This window comes from Podarcis tiliguerta, assembly GCF_965153285.1.
Source record: "Podarcis tiliguerta genome assembly, chromosome: 9".
Lineage (NCBI taxonomy): Eukaryota > Metazoa > Chordata > Lepidosauria > Squamata > Lacertidae > Podarcis > Podarcis tiliguerta.
The window spans coordinates 11886063-11911518 of record NC_139542.1 but is presented as its reverse complement, the minus strand read 5'-3'; the positions used below and the strand labels follow the sequence as shown (position 1 = coordinate 11911518).

At 44.4% G+C, this 25456-nt stretch overlaps 1 protein-coding gene and 1 long non-coding RNA gene across 2 annotated transcripts in view; one reads left to right on the top strand and one right to left on the bottom strand.

Annotated features, from left to right (window-relative positions):
• Nucleotides 1-25456, bottom strand: part of LOC310657777 — a 254852-nt gene that overhangs the window by 87152 nt on the left and 142244 nt on the right. The window lies entirely within an intron of this gene.
• ANTXR2 (ANTXR cell adhesion molecule 2) overlaps nt 1-25456 on the top strand; it is a 157586-nt gene that overhangs the window by 15628 nt on the left and 116502 nt on the right. The window contains exons 4-7 of the mRNA XM_083398478.1: nt 3113-3194; nt 3793-3900; nt 5275-5343; nt 6996-7076. Coding sequence (XP_083254604.1) covers nt 3113-3194; nt 3793-3900; nt 5275-5343; nt 6996-7076 — 340 coding nt within the window. The remainder of the gene's footprint in view (nt 1-3112; nt 3195-3792; nt 3901-5274; nt 5344-6995; nt 7077-25456) is intronic.

The following is a 25456-nucleotide window of genomic DNA, read 5'->3' as shown; positions in this document are numbered from 1 at the left end:
CTGCAGGTGATGCTTCCTACCTTGCAGTGTTATAATCATAGAGTTGAAAGAAACCCTGAGGATCGTCTAGTCCTGGCTTTCCCAAACTTGGGTTTCCCGCTGTTTTTGGACTACACTTCCCATCATCCCTGACTATTGGTCCTGCTAGCTAGGGATGATGGGAGTTGTAGTCCAAAAACAGCTGGAGGAGACCCAAGTTGGGGAAACTAATCTAATCCAACCTCCTGCAATGCAGGAATATACAGCTGTCCCTTACGGGGATCAAACCTGCAACCTTGGCATTATCTGCACCATGCTGTAGCCAACTGAGCTATGTTGCAAGGATTTCCAGGACAAGGTACGTGAACACTGCAGACTCTCTAAAATGCAGTCTAAATCTGCATTAACGGGAGATGGCGGTGGATTAATTGGGATTAAGCCATCTTCCTCCTTGTTCTTGGTTGCAAGTTTGAAAGACTTGTTGAAGCAATTGTTAGGAGGGGTAGGCAGGGTAACTGTTGGGGATATAAATGTGCCTTTTCTGAAAGGCAGAGGTGTGAGATTCATGCACATATGTTGCATTGAGAGGAGACGTTCTATTTGTAACCATTCATCACATGCAGAGCAGCCTCCAAGTTGCCGTCAACGTGATTGTCCTTTCCTCCTTTTGTCTTGAATTCTAAGACGAGTCTCACAGAACGGGTCTGTTATTGCAAGGTGTCCATCTCTTAGGAACTGGCGTCGTTGGTCTTTTTGTTTTTGTTTCGCCTTTGTTTCAGCAAAGCACCCCCTACACAATTGTGTAAATCTCAGCTTTTGTTGTTGAAATATGTTTGGGGTGTAGGGCAGTTGGTCCCAGGGACTGAGATGGAATTCAGAATGTGGTTCTTTATATATATATATATATATATATATATTTCTGGAAGAAAATCCAGAGTCGGGGGAAAGTGTGCCTCTGGTTATCAGTTTCTGGGAACTGCAGGTGGCAGCAGGCTATTCTTACGTTCTGTTCCAGAATATTAGTTCCAGAATATTAGAATATCTATTCCAGAATATTCCAGAATATTAGATGGCAACCTTCTCCCCCCCCCTCTTGTTTGCAGAATCTTATTCTTTCTTAGATTTTCTTTTAAAAACAATATATATATGTTCATTGGGCCCCAGAGCTGAAATAGGTCTGGAGGTGTCAGATTGCTGGGAGGTCTTGGTTGTATGCTGGATAAATAAAACTGAACTGATTGTACGAGAGCTATTTTTTGCGTTGCGAAATCTGTTTCAGAAAGACTGGAACTTGATTTGTCGTTTGTTTCTTGGCAGCAGAAGCGCCGCGGGGCCTGTGGACATGCTGCCACTCATTTCTGGCAAGCACAAAGTGTCTGCTTTGTAATCTGCATTCGTACATAATCATTTTCAAGTTGTTTTCAATAGACACCAAGTGTAAAATATTTTGGATTAAACAGATTGCATTAACTTTTACGTAACTTGCTCAGCTGCCATCTATAGTGCACAGCATGTCTTCCGCTGAAACCAGGACTGCCAGTACGGATATAAATTGCTTTGTGCAAGTTTTCCCAATCTTACCTTTTAGATTTTGGCTTAAGGCTTTTTATGGGCGAGGAGCGGGGAAGGGATCAAGGGTGCCTCAAAAAATCGGCATTTGCCAATGTGGGTGTTTGATTCCAAGGGTTCTGCATATACATGAAAACCCATATACTCAAACCCTTGGAACCATCCCTGCCTGAGCATCCCAGAGCATCTTGGAGCTGGTGGGTTGAGCAAGCCTTGCCTGGTAAGCAAGACAGAGAGCTTGAAAGCTCTTTTTGCACCAGGAAAACCTTGCATGCATTTAACTTGCACAATTTCAACCGTCCGGCTTTCAACCACGCAAGGCTGAAATCGCACAAATTAAACGCGCATAAGGTTCAATCGAACTGTGCATAAAAAGAGGCAGTTGTGAATGGCTGCTATCAGGTATTTTTCTAGCGTTGCCTTTTTATGGGCAATATATTTCTGCTTACAAAATTTGGATTTGGGGGTCCAGTTTATGCTAGGGCTGGGTGATGCCTGGTTTTCAACATCGTGAGAGATGTTGCTGAGAGATGATACAGTGGTACCTCAGGTTACATACACTTCAGGTTACATACGCTTCAGGTTACAGACTCCGCTAATCCAGAAATATTGCCACAGGTTAAGAACTTTGCTTCAGGATGAGAACAGAAATCGTGCTCCGGCGGCAGCAGGAGGCCCCATTAGCTAAAGTGGTGCTTCAGGTTAAGAACAGTTTCATGTTAAGAACAGACCTCCGGAACGAATTAAGTACTTAACCCAAGGTACCACTGTATATCATGATGTCTGAAATAAGAGTGGAACTATGTAGAGGCATTGGCTGGTTTCACAGTTTTCCCCACATTGTGATTTTTGCATAACACACACACACACAAACACACACACACACATATCATGTTTTGGGATATATTGCCACGTCAGAAATTATGAAACTAATAACACAATATGGACTTCAAGTCAGTTTTAAACAAGATATCGATATGACGCCCAGCCCTATTTTATGCAGGTGTTTTCAGTGTCTAGTGGTACCTCAGTTTACGAACTTAATCTGTTCTTAAACTGAAACCATTCTTAAACCAAGGCATGCTTTCCCTAATGAGGCCTCCCACTGCCAGTGCCCTTCCACCATTTGGTTTCTGTTCTTAGACCGAGGTAAAGTTCTGGTTTTGCAAAAGTTCATAACCCAAATCGTTGGTAAGCAGGTCTGTTCTTAAACCGAGGTACCACTGTATCTCATTGAATTGATGGTAGCCATCATGGCTGGTACCAAAGGTTGACCTTATGTTGCATCTCCACCATTGGAGACTGTAAGTCTCTGAATACAAGTTTTTGGGAATCAGAAGTGCCAGGAGGGTTGTTGCACCCAGGTTCTGCTTGCAAGCTTTGTATCTTGGTTGGTCACTACTGTGAGAACAGAGTGGTGGACTAAGTGGGCCTTTGGATTGATCTAGCAGAACTCTTCTTCTCTTCTTAAGATCTTTCCAGATGGGATCAGGAATGCTTGAAGGATTCAGCGATATTTTCAATACAATGTTTAATAATCTTTTGCTTTCTTCTTCATTTTCAGGAATGAAATTCAGAGAGGCCTTGAAGAGCTGAGTAATGTTAAGCCAGGAGGTGAAACGTACATACATGAAGGAATAAAAGAAGTAGGTTTTCCTTCCCCTCTCTGTTAAATGATATAGTGGCTCATGGCTTAGTGGGTAGAGTATGAGACTCTTAATCTAAGGTCATGAGTTTGAGCCCCACGTTGGGCAAATGAGTCCTCCATTGCATTCCAACTCTACAAACAATAATTCTATGATTTGTTGCTGTTCAAGGTATCTTGACCTTCTTGGGTCAATTGTGACATGGAATTAGTTACATATTTAGTTCTTGTGTGGCTGTTTTTTTAAAAGCAGGAGGGTGGATTAGATCAGGACCATAGCAGGGGCAATGGGGTGAAGCTCCCCCCCCCCATGGTCCCAATCCAGTTGCTTCCCCTCCTCCTGGTTCTATAGAACAAACAACCCCTCAAAAAACCCAGCCAAGCAAGGGTTGTGGGTTCAAGCCCCACATAGAGCAAAAGATTCCTGAATCGACTTTGTCTAACTTGGCCTCAGCTTAATGGGCCCTTAGCTCATTAGTTATTATAACTGTTAATAATTTCAACAGCCCACATCTCCTTATCTGAAATGGCTATATTCTTCTTGTGCCAGTTCTCAGCCCCCCAATGACAGTGATAAGCACACATTTTTTGTTTTTCAGGCAAATAAGCAGATCAAGGAGGTCGGAGCCTTGAAGTCAAACAGCATCATCATCGCTCTGACGGATGGACAGTTGCAAGGGTATATACCACAATATGCAGAAAAAGAGGTGAGTGTTGAATTGAAACTGTGCGTCCTGCTTAGTTTAGTGCTTCCCTTTGTGTTGTTGTTGTTATTTATTAAATTTGTAAAGGAAAAGTTAAGTCCAGTCAAAGGCGACTATGGAGTTGTGGCGCTCATCTTGCTTCAGGCTGAGAGAGCCGGCATTTGCCCACAGACAGTTTTCTGGGTCATGTGGCCAGCATGACTAAACCAGTACTGGTGCACGAAACACTGTGACAAGTGCCAGAGTGCACAGAAATGCCATTTACCTTCCCGCCGCAGCGGTACCTATTTATCTACTTGCATTGGCATGCTTTCGAATCGCTAGTTGGCAGGAGCTGGGACAGAGTAACAGGAGCTCACTCTGTTGCAGGTATTCGAACCGCCGACCTTCCGATCAGCAAGCCCAAGAGGCTCAGTGGTTTAGACCACAGCGTTTCCCACATCCCTATACCCTATACCCACAGATCTCAAGATAAAATCACAATATAAAAATCACAAAAGATATAATCAAAATGGAAACTAAAACAACCTAATAACCCCCCTCCCCAACACATTTTAAAAGGGCATTGGATCAATCAAAGGCCTTGTTAAAGAGGAACGTTTTTGCCTGGCACCTAAAGGTGTATAATGAAGGTGCCAGGCAAGTCTCCATGGGGAGAGCATCAGTGGCGTAGCGTGGGGGGGGGTGCAGGGGGGGCCGGCCGCACCGGGCGCAACATCTGGGGGGGCGCACTCGCACTCGCAGCTCTCTGCCCCTACCTGGCTCACTCACTCTCTCTCACTGCAGTCCTGGCTGTGCGAATCCGATCCGAGCCGCCGGGTCGCCGCCCACTGTGGAGGGGAGGGTGCCAGGCGTGTGGTGCGGTGCGGAGAGAGAGCGAGGGACTATCTGGGGGAGGGACAGTGCAGCGGTGGGGGGGCGCGCAAATTACTTGCCTTGCCCCGGGTCGCCGCCCACTGTGGAGGGGAGGGTGCCAGGCGTGCGGTGTGGTGCGGAGAGAGAGCGAGGGACTATCTGGGGGAGGGACAGTGCAGCCGGGGGGGGGGGCGCAAATTACTTGCCTTGCCTTGCTACGCCACTGGAGAGCATTGTACCAATGGGAAGCTGAAAAGGACTGTTCTTGTGTTGCCAACCCTCTGGACCTCTTGTGGAGCAGGCACATGAAGAAGGGCCTCAGAAGATGATCTCAGGGTCCGGGTAGGTTCATATGAGGTAGTCTTTGAGGTATTGCAGCTCTGAGCTGTTTAAGGCTTTATAGGTCAAAACCAGCACTTTGAATTGGGCCCAGAAACGAATTGGTAGCCAGTGCAGTCGGACCAGGACCTTGTTATATTCTAGCAAATGCATAAAACTTTTATTGATTTATTTCCATTCAAGGCAGAGCTTGCCAGAGATATGGGAGCAAGAGTCTACTGCGTCGGAGTCCTCGATTTTGACCAAGACCAGGTAGGGGCTATATTACAGGACACCATGTTGTGACGATAAACAAGTTGCTGGCAATGTTTGAAGATTTACTCACTTCCTTGGTATTGGCAGTGGCGTAGAGTGGGGGGTGCAGGGGGTTCTGGCCGCACCGGGCGCAACATCTGGGGGTTAGGGTTAGGGGGCGCAAATCCACGGGTTCGGGGGCGCAAATTACTTGCCTTGCCCCGGGTGCTGACAACCCACGCTACGCCACTGGGTATTGGATACACCTTCTAGGAGACCTGCCCTCTATATGCAGCAGAATGAAGGTGCAAAATCCTTAGGTTGTCAGTAGACACACCTTTTTTGAATTGTCCCTCCACCCCGCACCATGTTAAAACACACACACACACACACACACACACCCCTTTGTCAATTTTTAAATGCCTGCCAAAAACCTTCCTATTCCATCCAGGCCTATGTAGGCAATTACAAAATGCATCCTTCCACAATGGTTAATTGATGTCTGTTTTTAACTTGTGTAGATGGATTTTATTGTATGGTTTTGTGGTTTATTGCTGTAGGGAGAGCATGAAGCTCTTAATCTCAGGGTTGTGGGTTTAAGCCCCACAATGGGCAAAAGATTCCTGCATTGCGGGGGGTTGGACTAGATGACCCTTGTGGTCCTTTCCAACTCTATGATTCTATGAGGAGCAGCAACAGAAAAGGCCTGTTCTCCTGTTGCTGCCCAGGGACCTCCATTGGAGGCAGGGCACAACTCTACAATTCTGTGGTAGATACAGCTACAGCTACAGCCACAGCTACAGATGTAGATGTAGATGCAGACACAGATGTAGAAGCAGTTTGTGTTTGCAGTGAATCTTGCATGTAGGAAAGCATTCAAAACCGTGATCCCCCTCCTGCAGGTTGGTACGGCCCATTCTGTCATCCCCTCATTCCTTCTTCATTCTGCTGCAGGTAGAGGCCAAGCCTGAAGCTACCATCTGCTGCAGGGATGGCAAACTTGTGGCCGTCTAAAAGATGGTGATAGACTACAGCCCCCAGAGTCTGAGCCAGCCTGGTTGATGGCTAGGGATGGTGAGAATCATCCAGCAACAGCTGGAGGGCCTCAGGTTATCCACCCCTGTTACACTGAGCCAGGCCATTGGCTAGTTTAACCCAGTGTTGTCTATTCTCATTGGCGGTTGCTCTCTGATGCCTTGGGCAAAGCTCCTCATAGGAAAGAGGAGGCACAGATCTGACTTTTTTTTTAATAATAATAATAAAGAACGTTGTTGGACCAGGACCCAAGGAACAGACATACAGACAGGAGGAAGAGTTGTACACATGGCCAAAGCTTTGCTGTTTTTCTAGGCAGCTGTTACCCCAGCTAAAAATACAAGTTGCTTTCAAGCAGCAACTTTCTTTGACTGAGAACAGCTACAAAGAGCAAAAGCAGCCCCCATCTTCTTGTGTGGTTCTCCTTCATGCATCCTTCAGTTTGTGACTAGCCATAATGGCTATGTTCTGCCTCCACTACTGCAGGCAGTAGGCCTCTGAATATCAGTTGCCGTGAACATCTGGTTGGCCACTGTGAAACCAGGATACTGGTCCGTGATGGTTGTTTTTCAAAGGCTGGTTTTGCTGTTCATTTTTTTTTTTTTTTGCCAATGCATTTGTCCTTACTTCCTTAGCTTGAAAGGATAGCTGGTTTTAAGGAGCAAGTCTTCCCAGTCAAGGAAGGATTCCAAGCCCTCCGGGGGATAATTAATTCGGTAAGTATGCTGGAAAGCACATATTGCCTTAAATTTTCATGTACTAAGGTGGTGAAATCTTATTTACTTTTGTGGCATCGTCTTCCATGCGAAATATTAAGCTGCCTGAGCTTTCTCTTGCCTGAGTGCTTTGTTGCAGATTGATGTGGCTTCCACAGATCTGATCTCTCAGGCAGGGATGGCTAAACTGTAACCTTCCAGATGTTTTTGCACTAACACTCCCCATTCTCCCTGAACATTGACCACAGTGGCTGGGGCAGCCTGGGATTTGAAGTCCAGCAACACATGTTGTAATGGTTCTAGGGGTTGCTCGTGCATAAGTTGCCGTTACTCCTGGCTAGGTTGCCTGGTTGAACCCTTTCTGTCTGGACAGCCCCAAGTTCCGCGGCTGCCTCAGTCGCTGGCAGAATCCGTCAGTGGGCGTTTCTTAAACCTCTTCCAGCATAGAAGCTGTTTGACGCCCAGTCTCCTCCCCCTTTGCCTGCGCGGAAGTTTTCTGCGCAAGGTGGGTGTGGGCAACGGAGTACTCGTACCCTCTCCGCTGGTCTCCTGCGAAGAGGCCTGGAGCCACCTCTCCGATTCCCCCATCTGCCCCCCTTCTCCACTGGTGTTACGCTGATTTCCTTCCCCAGCGGATGGGCTACCTCTCCCCCTACTAGGACCTTCTCCACCATCGTCCTGGAGCCTCCTCTCCGCCTCCCGCTCCGATGGCAGTTCCCTGACACATGTCAATTATCCCTGCTCTAGGAGCTGCTAGGTACTACATAAGGCCCCAGACTGAATAGAGAGGAGTATTTCTGTCTCGATGGATTGTTGAACTATGGCTCCAGAGTCCAGTGTGAGAATTTCATCCTGCCCAAGTTGGGAGGGAGGAAAAAAGGGATTGCCATGCCACTGAAACTTGCTGCTTCTGTCTGTTCCATAATCCAGTTTGAATATGAGAGATCTCCTCCTTTTTATCTTACACAGGCAGCAATAAAACTGCTGCTGTCAAATGCAACCAGGCAGGACTCCGACCTGTCTTTTACAGGTTTCATTGTGCAAACTATTTACAGTGCAGATACACAAGGTTCATGTCTGTCTTAGTCACTTGCAGAATCCGGGAGTGGCACCTTCCGGTTCCCCTCCAACATAAGAACTTAGACACCCCAAACCTCCATCTCCCCTCCTTGGGCTTCACCCCTCTGCGCAAACTGGGCGACGGAAGTGGCATGTGTGCCTCCTGGCCAACCAGGCTAGGTGAGGCGCTTGGGCTCTCAGCAGCATCTTCGAGCCCTCTCCTCGCTTGGCTGGGCCCTTCCCACTCTTTTCCACTGGAAGTGTGGCTTTTCCCACCGCTGGACGAGGAACTGCTCCTCAGAAGTTTCTGCGGCTCCCTGTATCCCAACGGCGTCCCTGCCTCCCTCCCCTGTTCCGATGGCAGTCCCCTGACAGCTAGCAGCTTTGCAAAGCTAAGCAGGATCTGGTCCGGTTTCAAACTGGATGGGGGACCGTGTGCTGAGATTCCTGCATTGCATAGGGTAGGACTAGGCCCCTTCCAACTCTGCAATTAGACTAATGTTGTGGGATTCACCATAGAAGCACTGGAATAGACTCAGCTGGTAGCAACCACAAACTATTGCTTGATTGTCGGGATGCAAGAAGGCATGGCTTTTTCATTCTGTTCCGTATTCGTCTTATGCAGCACTGTTTCAATTCCACTGCATTATGCCTTCCATCAAGAACTACGTTATTTGTGGTGAAATGATGTAACTTACACAATTCATGGTGTAAATTACGTTGCCAATATGTTAATCCAATCCATTCATTTCAGTGCAAAGGAAATGCAATGCATTTTAGAGCTGAGGCCATTGTTCTTCAGTGTTTGAGAGCTAGATTTCTCTAACCAGGGCTTGATTGTCTGTACAACTTCATGGAATTTACAAGGAAGTTAGAAACTAGCCTGAGAATTTCAGCTTTTGGTAGAAAAGCTTCTGCAACAAATGTAAGGTTATGCAAAGTACAGTCGTACCTTGGTTCTCGAACACCTTGGTACTTGTACATTTTGGTTCCTGAATGCCGAAAACCCGGAAGTGACTGTTCCGGTTTCCAAATGTTTTTCAGAAGCTGAATATCCAGTGCTGCTTCTGCTTGAGTGCGGAAGCTCCTGCAGCCAATTGAAAGCCACACCTTGGTTTTCAAACAGTTTTGGGAGCCAAACGGACTTCTGGAACGGATTGTATAAGAAATAATGACTGTATAAGCAACCTTTGCATATGTTTACGCAGTAGATTGTATTTGGCGTCCGCTAGGCATTGGGGGTTGAAGAGCTCTGAAGCTGCAGTCGAAGTGGTCTGGGAGTTCACGTTTGACCAGTCAGTCGATACATGAAAACAAATCCATTCACACCCAAATATGAGCCAATAGTTGGATCTGGTGCTGTCCTCTGCCTCTGAATACCCATTGTCATAAATTGCAAGTGAGGAGAGCCTTCTTGTATGGAGGTCTTGTTTCTGGGCTCTCGGCAGGCCACTGTGAGAACAGGGTGTCGGGATTCACAGAATGCTGTGTGAGATAGTAAGTCTGCAGGCTTGAGTTTGCTAGCTGATGCAATCAGCCAGCAATACTTTCGATGGAAGTGCTGAGTCAGAAAGACTCAGCAGTAATGTGCTGTCAGTTGATTGGCTGTCCTCGGTTTAAAAGGGAAACCTGTCCAGCAGTAAGTGTGGTGGTGTAGAGGAATGTGATCAGAGAGAGAGAGAGAGAGAGAGAGAGAGAGAAAGGTTTGTTAGCCAGAGAAAGGTTTTTTAGCCTGTAGATATTTGTATATATAAAGGTAAAGGGACCCCTTACCATTAGGTCCAGTTGTGACTGACTCTGGGGTTGCGGCACTCATCTCGCTTTATTGGCCGAGGGAGCCGGCGTACAGCTTCTGGGTCATGTGGCCAGCATGACTAAGCCGCTTCTGGCAAACCAGAGCAGTGCATGGAAACGCCGTTTACTTTCCCGCCGAAGTGGTACCTATTTATCTACTTGCACTTTGATGTGCTTTCGAACTGCTAGGTTGGCAGGAGCAGGGACCGAGCAACAGGAGCTCACCCTGTCACGGGGATTCGAACTGCCAACCTTCTGATCGGCAAGTCCTAGGCTCTGTGGTTTAACCCACAGCACCACCCGCGTCCCTACTGGCCGCAATAGTGGCATACATAAATAACCTTTTTTGACACTTGGGAATTTCAGTCTGAATTCTCCCCAACAGAAAGGACTTTGGTTTTTCTTGGGAAAGTACTTTTAAACATTTTTCTCGATTCATTATGGATCATTTCCCAATACTCTTTTTACCCTTTTACAAGTCCTCTGCATATGCAACCTCTTTGCATCTCCAGCACTTACCTGATTCAGTCTTGTTCCTTTCCTTTTCTTCTTATGACTTACTTCTGAGATGATATGCATAGGATTTGGCTTGCAAATAAAAAAAGAACTGGGACAAAGTTTTAGTGGATTCCCCCCCCCCCCCCATAATCACACTATATGTGTTAATTAGCATATAGACGCCAGAATTTCTGTGTTATCACTAACTACTCTGGCTGTTGTTCTGCGTATTCTCTGCTTCACTTCCCCCCTGACCTCACTGTTTGCAATCCCCCATTCCCCTCAAGCCATGCACATATATACGAGTAACTGAGGATAACACTTTATGCGCCAGAGGAAGCGGGGCTGCGCTCTGCAAAAGCTTATGCCATCATGCATTTGTTAGCCTTTTAAAGTGTCGCAAGCCTCTTGTTTGTTTCGGCTGCGACAGCCTAACAGGGCTGCTCCTCTGGGAATTGTGTAAAGTTAAACAACGTACGAGATCTGTGTGCAATCCTCTTCCGCTATAAGCCTGCCAGTGAACTTTTGCAAGCTTTTCTGGCGCTGTTAACGTCTCCCAACTTTGCAAAGCATCTAAATGAACGAAAGGCTTGTCAGAATCCATCAATCCGAGAGGGAAGTCTAGTGGCTTAAGAAGAAACGCTGAAGGCAACTTAGTTATCCGATCAGTAATGGTTTACTGATCTAGTTTGGCTGATAATTATCTGGAAGTATGGCTTCCTGAGCAAGCGGAATAAATGCTCTGGCAATGTGAAAATTCAGGGCTCACGAGTGTATGAGTTTCCTTTGCTCTCCTGCAGAGCCATCTTTCATTGCAGATACTATGCCCTTCTAAAAAATGTTCTTTGGAAGCAACCTGCTTAGCCTAGAAGAGAAGTGTAGGAATTGCATGTATATCAGATGCATATCATGAGCATGAATTGTGGGAGGCTGCAATCTATTCTCATTTTTAGGATGCATCAGAATGAGCACAGCCAGTGTGGTGTCCTGGGCAGAATGCTGGGCTTTGACTCAGCTGATTTGGGTTCAGATCCCTGTTTGGCCACAAATCTTGTTAGGCAAACAGATAATAACCGTCCTGCCTGAGAAAAAGGGGTGGTGGAGGAGAAACGATGTGTAGACCTTGTGAGCTGCTCGGAGGAAGAATGCAATTCAAAGCCTTTTTTGTTTGGCATGGCTTTTTCATGAATAGAGGCAAAGGCCAAACAGTAGTGGTTGGGCGTTTTGTGTGTGTTTTGCAATACGTTTGTTTTGAGAGAAGACTCTCCTTCAAGCATGAAATGTGAGTTGGATTTCTAGCTGGGTGGTGGAAGAGCAGGGCTTGCGGCCCTGGGTATTTCTTAGCTGCCAGGACTAGGAAAAGCCAAATAAGTTATGCAAAACATGTGGCATGATTTGCCCTATCCTGTAGGGTGCAACTCTGAGCACATGCAGGTGAAGTATCTCCATAGGGAATGTATATGTATATGTACAGTGGTGCCTCGGGTTACAGACGCTTCAGGTTAGAGACACTTCAGGTTACAGACTCCGCTAACCCAGAAATAGTACCTCAGGTTAAGAACTTTGCTTCAGGATTAGAACAGAAATCGCGGCGCCATGGCGGCAGCAAAAGACCCCATTAGCTAAAGTGGTACCTGAGGTTAAGAACAGTTTCAGGTTAAGAATGGACCTCTGGAACGAATTAAGTTCTTAACAAGAGGTACCACTGTATATGTATATGTCTGCTTTTTATTAGCTTATTATTACAACACAAACACACACAATCAACAGACCTTTAAAAAAAATACAGATACAAAACAAATAATAAACGTATATCCATATTTCAATTCTTTTTTAAAAAAATCATTTTTATTAAGTTTCCTGTAATGGTTCTAGGGGTTGCTCGTGCGTAAGTTGCCGCCACTCCTGGCTAGGTTACCTGGTTGAACCCTTTCTGTCTGGACAGCCTCAAGTTCCATGGCTGCCTCAGTCGCTGGCAGAATCCGTCAGTGGGCATTTCCAGCATAAAAGCTGTTTGACGCCCAGTCTTCTCCTACTCTGCCTGCGCGGAAGTCTTCTGCGCAGGGAGGGTGTGGGCAGCGGAGTACCCGTACTCTCTCCGCTGGTCTCTGGAGAGGAGTCTTGGAGCCACCTCTCCGATTCCCCCATCTGCCCCCCTTCTCCACTGGTGTTACGCTGATTTCCTTCCCCAGCGGATGGGCTGCCTCTCTCCCTACTGGGACCCTCTCTGGCATCCCTCTGGAGCCGTCTCTCCACCTCCAGCTCCGATGGCAGTTCCCTGACATTTCCCATTTTAACAATCCAGTCCAATCACATTGAATGTTCCAAATTATACGAATACATAATCAACTAGTCCAAATATTCTGCCTAAATTATCAATTTTTTGTTGGATATTTCAATTCTTATTCTTTTCTAATTGGCTTCCTTCGTCCACAGCGCGGGTCTAATTTCATATTTCGTAAACTGTTTCTTTCTCATTTCCTTTGCTCTACCTTTCTCTATATTTTATACTTTCATGACATATTTCGTTTTGCAGAAATTACTCAAAGCAAGTTCAGGTATTGATTTTAGGATATTTTTTAGTTAATCTCTATATTTTCCCCATTCTTTTTGGAATTTTTGTCCTCTAATTGTATCTGTCATTTTGGCCAATTCAAGGTAGTCAAATAATTTCTCTTGCCACTCTTTTTTTTTTTTGTTGGTACTATCTCTTTTTCCTTTTTTTTGCAATTAAGATTCTTGTTGCTGATGTTGCATACAGGAATATTCTCTAATTTACACTTGCAATGTTGGAGTCTAATATGCCCAGCAGAAAAGCTTCTGGGTTTTTTTATTTATTATATATACCATATCCCATATCCCAGAAGCTCTTAATTTTATTACAGGTCCACCACATGTGTAGCAGCGTCCCCTCGGCTTGATTACACCTCCAACACATTTTGGATTTTGTTTTATACATTTTGAATATTTTACTAGGTGTTATGTTCCATCTATAAAACATCTTTAGATAATTTTCCTTTATTGTGTCGCCATAGGGAATCTCCTGTGTCTTCACCCTTCTCAGCCACACATTCCTTGCGCTGGGTGTGCTGCTTTGCCATCACAAGAAATGGCTAAATATGCCAATTTTGGTTCCTCTCGGTTTCATGCTTCTCCAGCCTTAAGTTCATTTTTCCACGTTTCCACATCAGTTTGTGATTTCTCCCCCCACCCCCAAAAAATATTCTGCTGAAAATTCAACTGAATTTTAGTGAGAATTTCTCCCCCTATATACATTTTTATATGCAGTTTTACTAGTTACACGTTTTAGATAGTGAGTATTTTTGTTTTTTTAAAGGGACGTGGGTGGCGATGTGGGTTAAACCACAGAGCCTAGGACTTGCCGATCAGAAGGTCAGTGGTTCTAATCCCCGTGACGGGGTGAGCTCCCATTGCTCGGTCCCTGCTCCTGCCAACCTAGCAGTTCGAAAGCACATCAAAGTGCAAGTAGATAAATAGATACCACTCTGGCGGAAAGGTAAACGGCGTTTCCGTGCACTGCTCTGGTTCGCCAGAAGCGGCTTAGGCATGCTGGCCACATGACCCAGAAGCTGTACGCCGGCTCCCTCGGCCAATAAAGCGAGATGAGCGCTGCAAGTCCAGAGTTAGTCACCACTGGACCTAATGGTCAGCGGTCCCTTTACCTTTTAGTTTTTTTTTAAAAAAAAGTTTATGTCAATTGTATTATCTGTTTTAAATTTTGTTATCTTGTCTGGCGCTGCTGTGGTCTAAGGCAAATAAAGTTGAGTCTGGTTTATGTGCTCAGCTCCATCCAGATCTTGCTTCATTGTGGGAGAGCATCATGGGGAAAGTGGCTTCAGCATGGCTTGTGTGTGTGTGTGTGGTTTGAAGCAGTTCAGCTCTCTGCATTCGTGGTATCTGCACACATCCTGTTACTAGGTAGGAGAGCAATCACAGGAAGTGGCCTTGATGTGGGCTGGTGTGTTCGTCATTTCAATGCTTCTGTACAAGTAGCTCAGCTCTCTTCTCGAAGTATCATTTTTCTTCCTCTCTCATCATATACCAGAACCTGGGACCATCCAGAGAGGCTGAATATTGGACAATTCAGGACAGGCAAAAGAAAGCATTTGTTCACACCGTGCACAGTTAAAACTATGGAATTGCCTCTCACAAGAGGTTGTCATAACCATCAACTTGGACTCAGTGTTAGAAACTCAGATATCTAAGTTAGGCACCAAATGGCTCCTTGAAACAGGGTTACAGTCGCCCAAAACAGAATGCCTAGTTGCCATTTCGGGGCCAGATGTCACAAAAGTAAGATTTTTCAATGCAATTTTTGGGTTCCTGAAATTTTTTCGGAGTGTGCAGATAAAATACAGTGGTACCTCTGGTTGTGAATGGGATGCATTCCAGAGGCCCATTCGCAACATTGAAAGAGCACAACCTGAAGCTCTGTATCTGCGCAGGTGCTTGTGCGCGTGCGCAAAGCGCGGTTTGGTGCTTCTGCGCATGCGTGAGTGGCAAAACCCGGAAGTAACCCTTTCCGGTACTTCTGGGTCACCACGGGACATAACCTGAAAGAACGTAACATGAAGCAAACGTAACATGAGGTAGGACTGTATCACAGACAGAATTCTACAGGATGTCTGTGAAAACAGCAAAGGTCCAAGGATCCCCAGGCATGCACCTCAAGATGGTGGAGACATCAGGCGCTATCTTGGCGCCCGGGAAACTTCACTCGGTCCCAAGTGGCTGATTGCTGTTGTTTAGTCGTTTAGTCGTATCCGACTCTTTGTGACCCCATGGACCAGAGCACGCCAGGCACTCCTGTCTTCCACTGCCTCCCGCAGTTTGGTCAAACTCATGCTAGTAGCTTCAAGAACACTGTCCAACCATCTCGTCCTCTGCCATCCCCTTCTCCTTGTGCCCTCCATCTTCCCTAACATCAGGGTCTTTTCCAGGGAGTCTTCTCTTCTCATGAGGTGGCCAAAGTATTGGAGCCTCAGCTTCAGGATCTGTCCTTCCAGTGAGCGCTCAGGGCTGATTTCCTTAGGAATGGATCGGTTTGATCTTCTTGCAGCCCACGGGACTCTCAAGAGTCTCCTCCAGCACCATAATTCAAAAGCATCAATTCTTCGGTGATCAACCTTCTTTATGGTCCAGCTCTAGTGCAAAATGTGCCTGGCCAATTTTGAACACTGCTTGGATGCCTTTAAAAGAGAATTATACAAAGGAAAAAAGCTGCTTTGAACTATTATCCATGATGGCTATGTTTGCCTCCACTTTCGAAGACAGTATGCCTCTGAATACCAGTTGTTGAGAGTCACGGCTTGGAAGAGTGCTCTCGCACTCAGGCCCATCTTCAGGCTTCCCATTGACTGCTATGAGACCAGGAGCTTTGACTAGATTGGCCTTTGTTCTTATGTTCCCATGTTGAGTGTGGAGAGAGGCTTGGTGTCAAGGCTCTTGCTGCAGTGCAACCTTTGCTGTTTCAAGAGCGATAGAGGTGAACAGCCAGCAGGAGGTTTGCTCCACGTTGCTCTCCATGCTGTGTCAAAACTTTCCTGCCCTGCTGTTTTGTACAATCACCTGCTCTGGGTGCAACTAAGCAGAAAACACAGAGGGGGGTTTTCCGTTTCCTTTGCGAGAGGCTAGAAGAGAGAAGTGCCAGCCAGCAGCCGTGTATCTGAAGCCTGGCCCCATGCGCCGCTTTTTTTCTTTTGCAAGAACAGAATCCATTTACAGGGAGCATCTGATTACCAATTACGAGCCTCCTTAATAGGAACATTTCCTGCAAGAGGAAGAAATATGCTTGGCTTTGTGTGCTGGGGCAGCCAGGAAGCGAGACATTAAATGCTTAAGTGGAAGAAGAAGTTTGGAGGAGAAGGAAGGGAGGCATGAAGTGAGCATGGAGGAAAATTATTCCGATTATATCACTCTCTCCTCTAATCCACACGGATAGCCTAGCGCTGGAGCTGCACTTGCTGTGAGATTTAGAACAAACATGTTAAGAGCTTTCTGCTCATGCAGCTGAAATGCGAGAGGAGCAGAGAGCTACTGGGGAGGTGAGGGGGTGAATGGCTGTGTGGAGTTGTTAAAGGGGCTCAATGGCCTGGAAGGGGAATATTTCTCCGTCCTCCTACCCTTCACTACCGCACAGGGCTTAATTTGACATCCCCTGACATATTACAAATCGTATAATGTCCTGGTGCACAGAGGGCTGCGTCCTAAGCCGCAACTTAACTGATAAGGTCCCAGGTTCTCTCCCTCCCCACCCCTTCCTCTGCTTTCCTCTGCACGGTTTGCCGTATGATTTCGATTTGACTAGTCAGATACCACTAAACTGCTATTGGTTGCATTACATAACTGATACGGTAAACGCTCTTAACAAACTACAAACTACAGAGCATTGCTCTCGGCCTCTGTCCCCCCCCCCCTTTTTTAAAAAAAAATTATTTTCACAATTACAATGGTACCTCGGGTTACATACGCTTCAGGTTACATACACTTCAGGCTACAGACACCGCTAACCCAGAAATAGTACTTCGGGTTAAGAACTTTGCTTCAGGATTAGAACAGAAATCGTGCTCCGGCGTCACGGAGGCAGCAGGAGGCCCCATTAGCTAAAGTGGTGCTTCAGGTTAAGAACAGTTTCAGGTTAAGAACGGACCTCCGGAACGAATTAAGTACTTAACCCGAGGTACCACTGTAAACATTATCATCACATAAGTATAAAAGAATAAACCACAACAAATAAAAAAATAGAAAAGAAATCTATATACTGCTTTTAAAAAAAATCAAAGTTGTTTACAAAAAGAATAAAACAGTAACATTGTCAATTTAAAAAAACAACGGCTATTTGAAATTGTAATGGTTCTAGGGGTTGCTCGTGCGTAAATCGGCGCCACACCTGGGTGGGTTGCCTGAGTGAACCCTTTCTGTCTGGACAGCCACTCGCCCGTGGCTGTCTCAATCGCTGGCAGAATCCGTCAGTGGGCGTTTCTTGAACTTCTTCCAGCATAAAAGTTCTTTGACGCCTAGTCTCCGCCTACTCTCCCTGTGCGGAAGCCTTCTGCGCAGGGAGGGTGTGGGCATCGGAGGACCCGTGCTCTCCCCGCTGGTCCCCGGCGAGGAGTCTTGGAGCCACCTCGCTGATTCCCCCATCTGCCCCCCTCCTCCACTGGTGCTACGCTGATTTCCTTCCCCAGAAGATGTGCTGCTTCTCTCCCTCCCGGGACGCTCTCTGGAATCCCTCTGGAGCCCTCCCTCTCCCTCTGGCTCCGATGGCAGTTCCCTGACAGAAATGTTCAAAATATAATTAAGATTAGCGAGATGCTAAAACCAGATTAAAGCATGCCAGCGTTCTACATATCTGGATTGGCTTGCCCTAAACAAAAATGTATTTAGAAGGCACCAAAAGGAATACAGTGCCAGATGTCAAGAGGCAGGCAGTTCCAAGGTGCGGATGCTGCCGCACTAAACGATTGATTTTGTACAAATGTGGAACGAGTGGCACCTGTAGCAGCCCTAGCTCTGCACTGTTACATATTTTTGCAAAACAGCTCTTTATCAGTTCCTCTTTCCCTCTCCCTTTAAAGCACACTTCTCTTTTAAATTGTTCTTTTTTTTTGTGGTTTCCTAAACCGGGTTCTATTGGCCTGCTTTGCACGACATGGTAAGTGAAACCATGTGCAAAATGGCAGGCTCCCAGAAGGCAGCTCCCAGACTCTTTGCTCCTTCTTCCCCGGTCGGTTTTTGTCGTTTCCACTTGTGTTGAGTCTTAGATTGTAAGCTCCTCGGAACGGGGACCTCTCCGAAGCACCGTTCTCATGGGTTGCATGCTGAATAAACAGCAATAACGAAAGAAGTTGCTGTGGTTCAAATGTGCATTGCAGCAACCTCTGAGAAACTAGCCAGGCAGATTGGAGGGCAGAGAGAGAGAGAGAGAGAGAGAGAGAGAGAGAGAAAGAAAGGAAGAAAGAAAGAGAGGCAGGGAGGGAGAAATAGCTCTCTTTTTAAAATTCTGGCTTCACCAGCAGAAATTCTAGCACCCACCCAGCAGGCGAAAACAACTGCTGAGAGAGCGAGCGCACCAGCCAGCTGGCAAGCCCACTAGTGTGATGTTTCTGCTGTTCCTTGTGGTTTGCTTTTTCGTGCGGGCCTTGAGTGACTCCTGGATTGCTTCCTCGTTAAGTGAATAATTGGGTGGGACTTTGTCTTCCTCTCACCCTCTCTTTTGTTCCACTTCAATAGTGCGCTATATTGACGTAACCTCAGGAAGCAGCTCTGATGGCCTTGGCCCCCTCTGAGGCTACAGATGTTTCGGAGGAGGTCAAAGAAGACCCTGAGGATTATCCTGATCTCAGCTGCTTTCATTTATCGGCCATATTTGCAATCCATTTTCTCCTCGGTGCTGCTGATGCCCCATTGGAGACTTTGAACGGTGCCCCATTGCCATTATTTGTGTGTGTGTGCGTGGGGGGGGGGGAAACAAGACTTTAGAACCATCTTATCCCCAAATGACAACTACACGTTCTGTTTTGATGACTGTGACCTTGGTTTAAGGAGGCATTTTGCGTCTAGCTTGTACAGTGGTACCTCAGGTTAAGAACTTAATTCGTTCCGGAGGTCCGTTCTTAACTTGAAACTGTTCGTAACCTGAAGTACCACTTTAGCTAATGGGGCCTCCCACTGTCGCCGCGCCGCCACTGCGCGATTCTGTTCTCATCCTGCAGCAAAGTTCTTAACCCAAGATTATATTTCTGGGTTAGCGGAGTCTGTAACCTGAAGCGTATGTAACCTGAGGTACCACTGTATATATCTGAGTTTCTAACACTGTTTTGGGAGCCCTGAGGTTTGCAAAAGTACCAAAACCCTAGTGGAATCCCCACCATCCCTGTCCTGTCCCCCACAAACAGCCCAGTGAGAACTGATTATGATCAATATCTGCAGAAAATTGATTGTCAGATAGAAAAGAAAAATGTAAGTGGAGAGCGATGGAATGAGCTAACATGGAGATACCGTTAGGAGATGCTGCAACCTTTTGTTGCATGCCCACCTTGTTTTAAACTGTTCTTTCTCTGAGAACCTCAGAGCAGCTTATATGCTCTCAGGAGGGCTCCCATCCAAACAGCTTCCAGGGTCAACCCTGCTTAGCTTCTTAGAAGTAGAACGGCGTCCCTGATGCATTTGGTCCTGTCACGACCCGCTCTGACCTTCTGAGAAACCTCAAGGCTGTTTCTGTCAATATATAAAGAAAAATGAATGATATAAAGTCTGAACCATCCTCATCGGCTGTTTCTTGTAGTGGTTTCTATCTCATTAATACCCAATGGAATTTTGCATAATGGTGTTCATAGTAATGAAGGGGGGGGGAGGAATAATCACATCTGCATGAGTATATTATTGGCCTCACACTCCCTTGAAGACATTGCCAGTCTTTGAGTCATAGTGTGGAGCGAGAAAACCGTTAATGCAATTTGTGTGTGTGGTTTTGTTTTGCTCTTTTATTGACTCAGGGTTCTGCAAGGTAAATTTTGCAGCCAGCGTGCACAAATTTGGCAAGCAAGAGCAGGCCAAACGCTGGGCTTGCTAAGATTTACATTAAGTAAGTCTTGTGCGTGGACCTCTGTGCTAGAATATAATGGCAAACCGCTTTAATTTTGTTTTAACAACTAACGGCATATACATTTGATTTCATAAATAACAATAAAGAAACTGTTTGTTTTTAGAAAACTTGTACATTAGCTATCCTGTGCAGTGTCATGCTTTGGCAGGATTTAAGCAGCCTAGCTGTCAGGAAGGTTGTAGTTAGAGAAAGAGAGAGAACAATACTTTTTCTGGCACTGTGGGAATACTGGATGAAATTATGTCTTTAACTGTAACTTCTTTTAGATGCATCTAACTGTAATTGTTTTTAGAATGCTTTGGCTTTTATAAAATTAAATGAATTACTGACACACTTGCAACCCTGGGCTCCTTCAGAAGGAAAGGGTGGGATGTAAATTTAGTTAATTAATCATCATCATCATCATCGACATCAAAGAGCAGTGAATGGTGTACATTTAGGAAATGTAAGTGAAATCTTCCTATTTAAAGCTGTGACATTCTGTGTATTCCACATGCGCGCTGGATATTGATAGAGAGCCTTTTATCTGGGAATAACTCCATCGCTGCCCTTTCTTTTTACACAAGTAAGCAATTGCCTCGTTGCGTTCATGGTTTTCCTTGGATCGAAATGATCTGTAATCTGACCCTTGAACTTGTTTTTTCTTCCTTTCTGGGGGCGGGGGAGGAGAGATCCAGCTGTTCTGAAGGCCTGCCCACAATCCTGAACTCTGTTTGCCATTTCACGGGAGGAGCAGATGCCAGGAGAGTTATGATTTATGGTAGCAGCGGCTGCCAAAATCCTTTGAACTGTGTGCTAGGGCTAAGCGAAATCAAAGGATGCTGTGAAACGAATTGACACTTAGCATATTTTGCTAATAGTCAATGTATAGAGTGTGTTGATCAAAAAAATAAATTTAAAAATCCATCCTGGATATTTTCACTTATACCTGGGTCTCCCACGCTTGGTTATGAGCTTTCCGGGTTACAGAAGCTTCAGGTTACAGACTCCGCTAAGCCAGAAATACTCGGGTTAAGAACTTTGCTTCAGGATGAGAACAGAAAACGCGCGGTGGCGGCACGGTGGCAGCAGGAGGCCCCACTAGTTAAAGTGGTACCTCAGGTTAAGAACAGTTTCAGGTTAAGAACGGACCTCCGGAACAAATTAAGTTCTTAACTCGAGGTACCACTGTACAGTGGAGCCTTGGTTCTCAAACTTAATGTGTTTTGGAAGTCCGTTCAACTCCTGAAACATTTGAAAACCAAGGCACGGCTTCCGATTGGTGCCGGTGCCCCAGAAATAATAGACGACAGCCGCATTGGACGTTCGACTTCTGAAAAAATGTTCGGAAACTGGAACACTTTCAGTTTCCGGCGTTCAGGAGCCGATTTGTTTGTCAGCTAAGCCATTCATGAACCAAGGTTCCACTGTTTATGTGAGTTTCTAACCCCAGTGGTTTTGAACTGGACCATCTCCTCCCCTTGGAAGAGGAGGTTCATTCTGCGTATTCTTGCATTGCAGGGGGTTGGACTAGATGATCCTCAGGGTCCTTTTTCAGCTCTACTGAAAGGTTATATTTTCTGAGAATCCTCTGGAAAAATAATCTCTCAAAGGACCTGTTGATGGCATTTTACCATTGTACTGTTGAGAGTGTATTAACTTACGGTCTGTGTGTCTGGTTTGGGAGCTGCATGGTCAGGGAAAAAACAATGTTGTCCAGGTTGTAAAGACTGTGGAGAGAATAACTGGGTGCAGTCTTCCCATCTTGGATCAAATCTGTGCTTCCAGGTGCCATAAGAAAGCTGCAGAGATAGTGCAGGATAGTGCACACCCCGGAAATGATCTCTTTCAGCTTCTGCCTTCTGGAAGAAGGTACAGGGTTATAAAGACTAGGACTAGCCGCCTGAGAAACAGTTTCTATTCAAATGCGATTTGGGTTTTAAACGCAGAATAAGATAGTCTCTTTTTTTTTCCAATATAATTTTTATTCCATTTTTTCATAAATATTTACAGTCATACAAATTTCCAAATAACATTTTTACAATTTAATGGACTTCCCTCGACTTCTCTGACAATCGTCCGTATTTACAATTTTATCTGCGCATTCCTCAGTTTTGTATCACCTTTAAGTAAGTAAATAAGTAATAAAGTCAGTAAGTAAATAAATAATAAATATATCTCAACAAATTTGTTTGCATTTTTGCGATATTCCTTATTTTCTTTTCACAAAGCTTCTTTAAACCCCACTAGCGTTGTTTGCTCCTCACATACCCTCTTCAAATACTCCGAAAATTTTTCCCAGTCCTCAATGAATTTGTGATCTTTTTGGTATCTAATTTTCCCTGTTAGCTTGTCCAGTTCTGCGTAATCCGTTAGCTTCATTCTCCATTCCTCCAAAGTCGGTAGATCTTCCTGTTTCCATTTTTGGGCTATTAATAATCTCGCAGCTGTTATCGCGTACTGAAAAAGTTTACAGTCTTTTTTATTAATTTCATTTCTCATTATTCCTAGAAGGAAAGTTTCTGGTTTTTTTGCAAAACTGTATTTTAACATCTTTTTTAACTCATTGTATATCAACTCCCAGAACCCCTTCACTTTTTTGCATTCCCACCACATATGAATGAAAGTCCCCTCTTTCTCTTTACATTTCCAGCACTTATTGTTTGTTTTAAACATTTTTGCTAATTTTACTGGTGTGATATACCATCTGTATACCATTTTCATCGTGTTTTCCTTTAGCGTGGTGCATGCTGTAAACTTCAAGTTATTATTCCATATTTTCACCCACTCTTCCCAATATATGTTGTACCCAAAATCCCTAGCCCAATGGATCATTACCGACTTCACTTCCTCGTCCATCGTATACCATTCCAATAACATTTTATACATTTTTGAGATTATTTTGCAATCACTATTTACTATTTCCGTTTGAAATCTTGAGTCTTTCTCTTTATAGCCTTTCTCTTTCAAATCTTTTTTAAACATATCATTTATCTGATAATAATTAAACCAGTCAAATACATATTCTTTTACATGTTCATATGGCTTCAGTCTCCATTTTTCTCCGTCTTTAACCACTAAATCTCCATAAGTAATCCAATTACCTCTCATATTAGTCCTTTTAACACACATAACCTCCAGTGGGGATAGCCAGTGTGGGACCCCTGATTCCAACAAATTTTTATATCTCTCCCATACTTCTTTTAGCGATTTCCGAAAAATGTGATCTTCAAAAGTTTTGTGGCCCTTCTTGTTCTCCCGCCATAAGTACGCGTGCCACCCAAATCTGTTATCAAATCCCTCCAGATCTAACAATTTTGTATTCTTTAGTTTTATCCACTCTTTTATCCAACAGAGACACGAGGCCTCATAATATAGTTTCAAGTCTGGCAGGGCAAATCCTCCCCTTTCTCTCGCATCCGTTAACAGTTTAAATTGGATCCTCGGCTTTTTGCCCTGCCAGATGTATCTCGAGATACCTCTTTGCCACTCTTTAAATATCCTCGTCCCTTTCAGTATTGGTATCATCTGAAATAGAAATAACATCTTTGGGAGTACACACATCTTAATCGTTGATATTCTGCCCCAAAAAGATAGCCTCAATCTTCCCCACACCTCTAAGTCCTTCTTAATTCCATTCCATACTGGTATATAATTATTCTGAAACAAATCTATGTTTTTTGGAGTTAGCCATATACCCAAGTATTTAACTTTTTTCACAACTTCAATGCCAGTTTGTTGTTGCAGATCTTCTTTCAGAGTTTGTTCCATATTTTTAACTATGATTTTGGTTTTTTTCTTATTTAATATGAAGCCTGCCACCATACCAAATTGTTCGATCTCTTCTAACACTTTATTTGCACTCTCTATCGGGTTTTCCATCATTATTACCAGATCATCCGCAAAGGCTTTGACTTTATATTCGTTTTGTCCTACTGACACCCCTTTTATCATTTCGTTTTTCCTTATAGAGTTTAAAAAGACTTCCAGAACCATTATAAACAGCAGAGGCGAGAGAGGGCATCCCTGCCTTGTACCTTTCGATATTTTTACCTCTTCCGTAATTACATTATTCACCATCAATTTTGCTCTTTGTTCTGTGTAAATTGCCTTTATTCCATTGAAAAAGTCCTTCCCCATCTCCATATATTCTAAATTTTTTAGCATGAAATCCCATGATATGTTGTCAAATGCCTTTTCGGCATCTACAAACATCATAATTGCCTGTTTCTCATTCCTGGCTGTCAGATATTCTAAAATATTAATTATATTCCTGACGTTGTCCCTCATCTGCCTGCCAGGAAGGAAGCCTGCTTGATCATCGTGGATAATTTCTTGTAGAACCTTTTTCAGCCTTTTCGCCATTACTCCCGCAAAGATTTTATAGTCTGTATTCAATAAAGAGATTGGCCTATAGTTCTTTACTTGTGTTAGGTCTGCATCTTGCTTTGGGATAAACGTTATGAAGGCTTCTTTCCACGTCTCCGGTATTTCCTTTTCTTTCAAAATATTATTCATTACTTCTGTCAATGGTACCGTCAGAGTTTGTCTCAGTTCTTTATAATAGCTTGCTGTGAATCCATCTGGTCCTGGGGCTTTCCCTTTTTTCAACTCTTTTATAATCTCTGTTATCTCCTCATTATCTATCGGGGTGTTCAGCTTGTCTTTCTTTTCTGTCGGGATCTTTTGCACCTCTTTTTCTTTTAAGTATCTCTCTATTTTCCTCATGTTGTTTTTTTCTTTGTTTTTATACAATTGTCTGTAGAAATCCAAGAATCCGTCTCTGATTCCTTTCGGATTAGTTATCTCTTCTCCATCTACTATAATTTTATTTATTGTATTTTGTTCTTTTCTTTTCTTAATTTGCCAAGCCAGCCACTTCCCAGATTTATTAGCAAATTCAAAATTTTTCTGTCTTAACCTTTTGATGTTCCACTCCACTTCTCTATTTATTATCATGGCAAATTGTGTTTGGAGCACCTTAATGCTTTGTTTAATTTTGGAATTATTTGGTTTTTTAATTAATTTTTGCTCATTGTCCATTATTTGTTTAAGGATCTCTTTCTTTTCTTTCTCTCTGTTTTTCTTTTTAATTGAATTCTGTTGTATGAAGAACCCTCTCATCACTGCCTTGCTTGCGTCCCAGACTATACTCATCTTCGTACCCTTATTACAGTTATCCTCGAAATATTCCATCAATTTCTTTTGTGCATCTTGTAAAGTTTTTTGGTCATCTAATAGGTAATCATTCATTCTCCATCTGAGAGTTCTTTCTTCCCAACCTTTTATCTCTAATTTAATTGGACTGTGATCTGAAATTACTTTGGGTTGGATTTCAATTTGTAAGATTCTTGGGGTTAATTCGTTGGAGATCCAAATTTGGTCGATTCTAGACATTGACTGATTTGGTTCTGAATAAAAC